The following is a 9,465-nucleotide window of genomic DNA, read 5'->3' as shown; positions in this document are numbered from 1 at the left end:
ATTTTAAGTAGGTTCTCAAGGTTCTTAATATTTAAGAGTTCTCATTTAAACCTATATATATATATATATATATATATATATATATATATATATATATATATATATATATATATATATATATATATATATATATATATATATATATATATATATATATATATATATATATATATATATATATATATATATATATATATATATATATATCGACAACCTGACACGAATCAATCGTCATTGTTAGATTCTATAGACAACCAAAGGCTCTACAGTTTTTCACACGTACAAAACAACAACGCAAATGTACATGTTTTACAGAGGTTGGGGGATTTATCAAAATTGTTTCTAGGGTTTCAGAATTAGTGAATTCGAATGGCGTTGCTACGTAAATTTTTACATAAGAAGCCGCCCGATGGACTTGTTTATGTCTATGAAAGCCTATACGGTACTTATTTACCCTTCTATGGAGTAGTTAGTTTAATTTGGTATGTTTATGTATGTAATACGATTATCTTTTCTCTTTAAACCTTTCTCCTTAAATCATCACTTCACTTCTATCTAGGTTTTAGATTCTACTTCTAATATGCGGGTTTGAAAGAGCTAGTAATTTATTCATCGTTCAGCTTTACTCTTTAAACTAGTGTTGGATTATGAACTTGTGGCATCATACTGAAGTGTGATTATTGGATGATTCGATGCTTTAGTTGAAAAGTTGAAAAACAGTGGTCTACACATTAGAAATTGAAGCTGTGAACATTAAGTTAGGATTGTGTTGGGGAACCTTCTCTAGGTTATCATTTCTCCTGTTATAAGGTTTTCGTTCTTGAACTTATATCAATTTTCTAGTAGATTAGAGGCAAGTATAATGTTTGTCGAATTTCTTTGTAAGTACCAATTTATTTAAGATTAGAACTTATGTCAGTTTGATTTGATACTGCACCCATTTGGTGTAGTCTTTGACTCCTGTTTCAGAATTAAAACTTGGGAACAAGAAGAGTACAAAGCCTATGTGGGCAACATCATAAGCCAATTTCAAGAAACTTACCCTGAATCTTCAGTCATGATTTTCAATTTTCGTGAGGGAGATACAGCAAGCAAGATCCACCAATTTTTATCAGAATACTTTATTACTATAATGGACTACCCTTGGCACTATGAAGGTTGCCCATTGCTCTCAGTGGAGGTGATACACCATTTTCTTAAATCAAGTGAAAGCTGGCTCTCACTTGGACAACATAACATTTTGCTAATGCACTGTGAGGTTGGTGGTTGGCCAGTTTTGGCTTTCATGTCGGCTGCTCTTCTACTTTACAGAAAACAATACACTGCTGCAAATAGGGCCCTGGAGATGGTTTATAAGCAGGCCCCATCTGGTGTGTCTTCACAGTTGTTGTCACCATTGAATTCGTTGGCTTCTCAGTTGAGGTACTTACAGTTTGTGTTAAAGAGGAATGCTGATGAGCAATGGCCTCCAGCAAAAAAACCACTCACATTAGTTTGTGTGGTGATGAGAATGATTCCTGATTTTGATGGAAAAGGGGGTTGTTGTCCTATATTTAGAATTTATGGGCGTGATCCTTTGTTACATGTTGAAAAAAGCTCTAAACTTCTTTTTTCAACCCCAAGGAGGAGTAAAAATGTCTGCTCATACAATCAGGTAAGATATCTTATGGTGATTGTAGTATACTATACCACTGGTCTATCTAAATCATCTTATATATATATTGCCAGCTCTAAGAAATTTAAATCTTTCTTGCCCTTGCTATATTTTGGGTTAATGACATATACTCGTAACAAAATTTTGCTCATTCAGTCCTCAAAGTTCTAATTTGGGCTAATATAGAACCCTAAACATCAATATTTGTTACAATGTTGGCCACCTGACATGGTATTCCAGTACCCATGTCGACATGACATCCGGCTTGAGTACTCTTATATACATGGAAAATTAGTTTTTATTTATGTTATATAGATTTGATCTATATTTCAACTGGTTTGTTTGGATGAAATTATCCAAGAAAAAAAATTCAAATGCTATAATATAAACACATAAGATCCAAGCTAATTTGCCACGTAGGAGCCAAGCTGCATGCCACATGTTTAGGGTTCTATAGGACACATTAGAACTTTGGTGACTGAATGAGCAAATTTTACATAGTTTGTTGTTATTATGTTGTTAAAAAATCAGCTTGTCAATTTTGCATAAAACCTGTTAAACCGGCTACAAATAATAGGCTACAATATATACGTTGCCAACATTGATAAATAAGTTGATGTCTAATGCTCTATTGAACACAATTAGAACTCAGGTCATTGAAGGTAAATATATCATATAGTTTGTTACCCATTTATGTCATTAACCAATAATTTTTTAGAGCCATGTTTCATTGTTTCTTATTCTAAAAGATTATTAATGTCAGTAATTGGATTCACCTGTATATGGATTCCACATCTTCTGACCTTTGCTATGCATTGCAGGCGGAAAGTGAAGTGGTCAAAATTGATATTAATTGCCATATTCAAGGTGACGTTGTGCTGGAGTGTCTTAACTTGCATGATGATGACATGGCAAAGGAAGATATTATGTATCGTGCCATGTTCAACACAGCGTTCATCAAGTCAAATACTTTAGTGCTTAATCGTAATGAAATCGATGTATCTTGGCACATTAAGGATCAATTTTCTAAAGACTTTAAAGTTGAGGTATTTTTCTATACGTTACTTCCGGTCATAAGGAATCACAAAAGTTATAAAAAAAAATTAAAATATACGAGAAAAACATAGAACTACATCACTGCCTGGATTAAAAAAAAAATCAAGGGCCACCATTACAAAACGGTTTGGCAGTAATAGATCTTGGCCATCGGAAGAATTTTATCCGATTAAGGGCCAAGATTGAGTGGCGATCCTCAATGATTTTGGCTCTTTTTTGAACCTGTTAATATGTTATATAGCAATTATACCTCCCAACGAAAGCATTTCGTATTGCTTTTCATATATATATATATATATATATATATATATATATATATATATATATATATATATATATAAGTTATTGCGAGAAGTTAAAGATTTGCAAGAACTCGATAACTCCTAATTGAAACGAATACAACAATGGGACTCTAATATGAGCGATTAATAGAATTACCACTTGAAAACATTAAAAAAAAGAAATACACAGAAAACATAAATGTGCATATATGCATATTTCCTAAAAACAAGGTTCGTCAAATCTTTTTTTGATCATGGATGTTTTTCAGACATAGCTCTAGGATTCAAATGATGGTTTGGTTTTGAAAAATGTTGAGCGGATTAGGAGTTCTTGAGCTCTCGCAAATCTTTAAGTTCTCAAAAGAATTTTCCTCTCTCTCTCTCTCTCTCTATATATATATATATATATATATATACACACACACACACACACACACACACTATCTGAGTGCTTTTTTTTTGATGAAGCTTCTTTTCTCGGAAATGAACGCTACAGCTTCTACGGTTCCAGTAGATTTGTCTTGTTTCGAAGAAGAGGGGCTACCAATGGAAGCATTTGCAAAGGTTCAAGATATGTTTAGTAGTGTGGATTGGCTTGTACCTAAAAGTGATGCGGCTTTGAATAGGCTACATAATATGGCTTTATCTGATATTGTTAATGAAATGTTGGGGATTCAAAGCATTGAATCTAGCAATCTACTTCAAACACTTCCCAAAAAGAATCAAGGCAAAGAAGGAACTCAAGTATCTCATACAAAGTCAAAGAGTTCATTTCTTGGTGATGAGAAGACCTCATCTGGTATTTTGGGGCCGAGAAGTGTTTCGCTTCCTAGACACTTACCATCATCAAAACAGTTACAAGCATCATTGGATGGTGGTGCAAAAGCTTTTTCATCTTTTAAATCCATGTCACCTCATATAATCTTGACATGTACACATCCTTTTGTTTCTGACAAACTCGAGGCATGTTTGCATGATGGTGGGGCATCTTCTTTGCCTCCTTTTGTCCCAGCGTCCAGCCCACCACCTGGGCCGCCTCAACCGCCCCCATCTGCTCCTCCAAAGAGTGATGGAGGTGACAAACCTCCACCTGCACCACCACCAGCACCACCACCACCAGTGCAACCCCCACCGAAATCAAACCCAGCCCCGCCGCCACCACCACCACGTAAATCAGGTCCACCACCACCACCTCCTCCAGTTAATGGAAACAAAGAAGGTGGTGCAGGTCCACCATCTCCACCACCAGCTTCAATAGGAGGCGGTGTAACTGCTCCATCTCCACCGCCTCCTATAAATAAACCGCGTGTTTTATCAAGGACATCTGCTGTGAAAACTCAACCAGCAAAAAGGATGAAGCCTTTACATTGGTTAAAAATAAATAGAGTAGGACAAGGAAGCTTGTGGGCTGAATCAGAAAAATCTGGTGAAGCAGCAAGGTGGTTACTTTTAACTGCTGAAAAGTCCTTTTTGGTTTTAACTTTTGGAGGAGCAATAGCCAAAAGTTGGTTTTAAAAATGTTTGTCTTAGCTTTTTTGACTTTTGAATCTAATTTACCCTTTAAATGGCTAAAAGTCACAAAAAGATAGGATTTCCTAACTTTTGAAAACCCACCATTTTGTTCTTGGCAAAAAGTTATTTTCATAAGCACTTTTTTATTTGGCAAACATTTTTTTTTAATTTTTTGACTTTTTGAAAAAGCCAAAAGCAAAAAATTCAATTAAAAAGCAATCCCAAACACCCTCTGATCTCCTACTAAGTTTTGCTCACTTAATTTTCTCATTAGGGCACCAGAGATTGATATGTCTGAACTTGAAACACTCTTCTCAGCATCAAATCCAAATTCTGACAAGGCCACAAAAGCAAAATCCAAAGCAGCTAATAAACCTGAAAGAGTACAACTGGTAATAATTTATTTTCCTTCTTGATTGCATGCAAAATTTTTAACTGTACTTATGGTTGACTTCACACATCTTTTTATGGGATATTTGTTTATATTTTGTACTTATTGCAGATTGATCATAGGCGGGCATATAACTGTGAAATCATGCTTTCAAAGGTGAAATCACCATTGCATGAATTGATGGTAAGCTCAATATATGACGTATTTATTTCAAAATTATTTTTCTAATAAATGTTTTTAATGCTTTAGTTGTGAAACTTAACAGGAACATGTCCTTAATTTGGATGAATCAGCAATGGATGTTGATCAGGTGGATAAGCTTATAAAGTTTTGTCCTACAAAGGAGGAGATGGAACTACTTAAGGTGTATTTTTATTCTACATTACATTACATACCCATATCTTTTATTCATAGTATAACTTACATTTTATATGCTTAGGGCTATAAAGGAGAACATGGAATGTTGGGCAAATGTGAACAGGTACATAGTGCAATTTTTCTGGATTTATATCATTTGTATGTCAATAATTCGGGAACCAAAATATAAAATTTGAATATCTAAATTCTTGTAACAGTTCTTCTTAGAGCTAATGAAAGTTCCGCGTTCAGAAGCGAAGCTGATTGTTTTTTCATATAAGATACAGTTTAGTACACAGGTCAGGAGATATTGTTCTTCGTGTTTCCTGCTTTCTTCTATTACTGTATTTTAACTTTATTGTTCTTTTTGCCAATTTAGATTTCAGAACTTAGCGATAGCCTAAACGTTGTATATTTATCAGTAGAACAGGCAAGTTATTAGCTATCTGTCACTTTAATTATGCAGTTATTCAGTGACAAAAAGATTGCATTAAATTTTACTTTTTTTATTTTTTATTTTTTATGTATGTTATATCAGATTAGGAGTTCTGTAAAGTTGAGGAGAGTCATGCAGACAATTCTTTCCCTTGGTAATGCTTTGAACCAGGGAACTACAAGAGGTGAGTTACTGCTACTACTTTTTTTTTTTTTTTTTAAATATTATTTGGAGTTACAGAAAATTGTTTTGGTTTTAGGTGCTGCTGTTGGGTTCAGATTGGACAGCCTCTTAAAACTTAATGAAACACGTGCCAGGAGCAATAAAATGACTCTCATGCATTATCTTTGTAAGGTAAGACTTTTAATATATATTTTTTGTGTTTCTTTCATTTTGGTTTATGGTATCTGTTCTGTATATGTTAGGTGCTTGCAGACAAACTGCCTGAACTTTTAGATTTTTGCAAGGAACTTGGCAGCTTGGAACCTGCATCAAAGGTAATCTTTGTGGCATTCACATTTTAATTAATTAAACTTATGCTAGTTTCGTTTTTGTTGATTTGCATGATATATTTATTCCAGATACAACTAAAAATCTTGGCAGAAGGTATGCAAGCGATTACAGAAGGACTAGAGAAAGTAGTCCAAGAAAAGAAATTGTGTAAAAAAGATGGACATGGGTCTAAAAAATTTCGGAAGGTATGCACATAAAGTTGATAAGAGCCATAAATGGAACCTCTCAAAGGAATTGGAAATTGAGGGAATTGGAATCCCAAGGAATTGCAGTCTATCATGCATTGGTAGGAAATGCAATGGAATTCAATAATAAAAGTTGAATAGTCTTTTTACGTTTTTACTTACTTTTTTTTTTAGAAAAAAATATGTAATGAGGTTATTTAGGTTTAGTGGGGTTGCGTAGGTGGGAGAGAGGAAATTAGTTGTTTAATGGATAGTTGGGCTGGGTTTGGTTGTGAATTGAGTAGTGTTAGACTCATTGGTACTCTAATTCTCTAATTCATTTTTGTTTTTTATGTTCAGTGTCTGAAAAAGTTTCTTGCTTCTGTGGAACCTGACGTGAGGTCCCTTGCCGCACTTTACTCTGGGGTGGTAGGTATAAAAAATTCCTGTAAGTATAAATATTGCTATAAGTATCACAGTTTTTAACACTGCACTTTACACAGGGTAAAAGTGTGGATGCTTTAATTATTTACTTTGGAGAAGACCCTGCCAAATGCCCATATGAAAGAAGTAATCAATCATCAGAACAATTTACATTCATGATAAAACATTCATTTGTTATAATTGATTTCCAGTTTTTAAGTTGTGATATTGTTTTCAGTTGTTGAAACTTTGCTTAAGTTTGTGACAATGTTTAATCACGCCCATGATGAAAACTGCAAGCGGATAGAGGCCCATAAGAAGGCGGCACAGAAAGCAGCCGAACAAGAAAGAAGAAAGGCAGAAGAAAAAGAAAAGTCAAAAGTACAAAATCATTCCAAAATGGAGTCAGAACTGATAAGAAATAAAACCCCTGTAGAAAGTGCCAAATAATTTTTTTTTTCTTATCTATATAATTAAAAAATTGTGGAAAAATAGAAGTGGTTTCTGGTTGCAGCAGCCAGTGCATGTGTTCCAGCCTTCTTTGCTGAAAAAAATGGTAATGATCTGGTGTTGTTTGATAGAGAAGGGTTCCCATGGTTAATTTCTGCAATGTAAAATTGTATAATACCCATAGTTTTTTTGCTGCAACTGATAGTGCTGGAAACTCACCAGAAAGGTTAGTCTTGATTATCAAACTCTTATCAAGAATTTGAGAAGATTTTATTTCGATTTTTTTTCCATTTTATGATAAATTTAATGTATTATGCAGCGAAGAGAAATGGGTGTGAGTAATTTTTTGCAGTTGGCATCTTGTAAATGTATAGGAACCTTAGCGTTGCAGCTGAGACATTAAGATGTAGAAAATTTGTAATAGTTTAGTTTGATAGCATCCTAGATCTCACCAATTTTGTAGAAAATTACAGTTAAATCTAAATAGATTTTGTAGCTCTTTTATGGAACATGAGATTTCGGATTGTTTGGAATTTGAGTTATTTCGGATTGTTTGGAATTTGAGTTACCTAACATTCTGGCTGGCACACTTAAGGATACCAATTTTGTAACATTCTAGTCTGGCCTAAAGTAGCAACTTTTAAAAAGTTTTTAGTATCATCAATATACATAGTCAACCAAATTAATTTGCACAGGTTTTAATAATGTTCCTAATGCTGGGAAAATTATTTGATTGTGCATTTGAGTAATAAGACCCGGTTTTGTAAATTCATGCTCTAATTCAATGAAAAATTTGAATAAAATACCAAACAGTGGCCAAATTGTATGAAATTAAATTTAGGTGGAATCCTTAATTCGTACATAAATCAATTCTATAATTTTTCAGATTTTATCTCATCTGTAAGTATTTATTTTGAATTTTTGACCATTAAATCCTTATTTTTGTAGAAAAATAAAGAATTGTTCTAGTACTTGGGGTTTTACAGAATATCCATTGAAACCGTGAGCTTACATAAAACAATTTGGCTAAAAATTATTTCGAGCTAAATGGGGCTATTCAACCCCAACAAGTTTAGAAATGTAACACTAACTAGTGCGCGGGTTCCAAATATAGCTGGAAGTTCAACAATTTTTCTACAAACTTCTATAACATGTTTGTTAATGAAATTTTAGGTCTTCTGAGATAAATGTGTCAAGTTCCTAAAATAATTTTCTTCAGATTTATTGTGGGGTTTAAGACCTTTGATCATGAAAGTAGACTTGGAGTTAACGATAAATCTAGACTAATAATTAGTCTCAATAAATAATAGACTAAGATTTAGTAATAATGATACTAAGTTTCGTCGAAAGAAAATATAGTTGTTAGAAGCGAAGCGCTGCCCGAATTTCGAGTCATCACTTTAACAAGTGAGTGTATAGTTACTTTCATCTTACACATAGATATGAATTATTTAATATAAATTACATGCTATATGTGCTTATTATCCATGTTCCTGATATCTATGCTAGATGAACGATTTATACATGTTTTACGTGATTTAAATTGTATATGTACTTTTATACCTATAAATATATTGGGTAAATATGGGTAGATGAATGATGAGAGATGAAAGATGAAAGATGAAAGATGATATAGATGATGAGAAGCCTTGACTTAAATGATGATCCAGTAACCTAACAGAGTATAGATGACAACCACAGACTATTCTAGCAGTCCGATGGAACGCTAGAAGGCTCGCAACCTGTAGGTATTTGTGAATGATATGATCACCAGATGTACTCTAAAAACCCTAAAAGCTATTGACTTAGTGCCTTATGAATGGATGTTGGTAGCTATGGATTTAGTGCCTTATAGATGAATTTCGGCAGCAATGGACTTAGTGCTTAATAGATAATATCGACAACTATGGACTTAGTGCTTGTTAGTTAAACCCGGGCAGCGATGGACTTCGTGCCTATTCCTTAGGAATGAATGAAAAATAGATGATTTTTAGGGTAGATCCTTAAGAATAAATAAGATAATGGAGATGGGAAGTTGGGTTAATTGTTTGATGATAAAACATATTAATTATATTATTGTGGGTTGAAAACCCTATATACTTACCAGGTTTTCCAACCTGACCCACTCAGTTAGTTTATTTGTATTACAAGTGTCGATACGAAGATACATTACACTTAAAGATTAAAGGAGATGTAAATCATTAGTGTAAATGAATGTAAAGTTTGTT

The 9,465-nt window shown here is 33.6% G+C and overlaps 1 protein-coding gene across 1 annotated transcript; it reads left to right on the top strand.

Annotated features, from left to right (window-relative positions):
• The first annotated feature begins 254 nt into the window (after positions 1 to 254).
• Positions 255 to 7,735, top strand: LOC111893594 (formin-like protein 6). The gene is made up of 18 exons (XM_023889667.3): positions 255 to 442; positions 951 to 1,654; positions 2,476 to 2,700; positions 3,460 to 4,430; positions 4,778 to 4,895; positions 5,006 to 5,077; positions 5,160 to 5,258; positions 5,334 to 5,375; positions 5,470 to 5,550; positions 5,631 to 5,681; positions 5,790 to 5,871; positions 5,947 to 6,041; positions 6,113 to 6,184; positions 6,269 to 6,385; positions 6,725 to 6,793; positions 6,868 to 6,934; positions 7,026 to 7,463; positions 7,557 to 7,735. Exons 1-17 carry the CDS (start codon positions 370 to 372, stop codon positions 7,235 to 7,237), a joined length of 3,150 nt encoding a protein of 1,049 aa, XP_023745435.2. The 5' UTR covers positions 255 to 369; the 3' UTR covers positions 7,238 to 7,463; positions 7,557 to 7,735.
• Positions 7,736 to 9,465: the final 1,730 nt, after the last annotated feature.

This window comes from Lactuca sativa, chromosome 8, assembly GCF_002870075.4.
Source record: "Lactuca sativa cultivar Salinas chromosome 8, Lsat_Salinas_v11, whole genome shotgun sequence".
Taxonomy (NCBI): domain Eukaryota; kingdom Viridiplantae; phylum Streptophyta; class Magnoliopsida; order Asterales; family Asteraceae; genus Lactuca; species Lactuca sativa.
The sequence above is the reverse complement of the archived record's forward strand: the minus strand, read 5'-3'. Positions and strand labels throughout refer to the sequence as shown.

Coding starts and splice junctions, on each gene's coding strand:
- LOC111893594 (XM_023889667.3), top strand. CDS start 370: ATGGCGTTGCTACGTAAATTTTTACATAAGAAGCCGCCCGATGGACTT. Junction 6,386..6,724: donor GGTCTAAAAAATTTCGGAAG/GTATGCACATAA, acceptor TTTTATGTTCAG/TGTCTGAAAAAGTTTCTTGC. Junction 6,935..7,025: donor CAAATGCCCATATGAAAGAA/GTAATCAATCAT, acceptor TATTGTTTTCAG/TTGTTGAAACTTTGCTTAAG.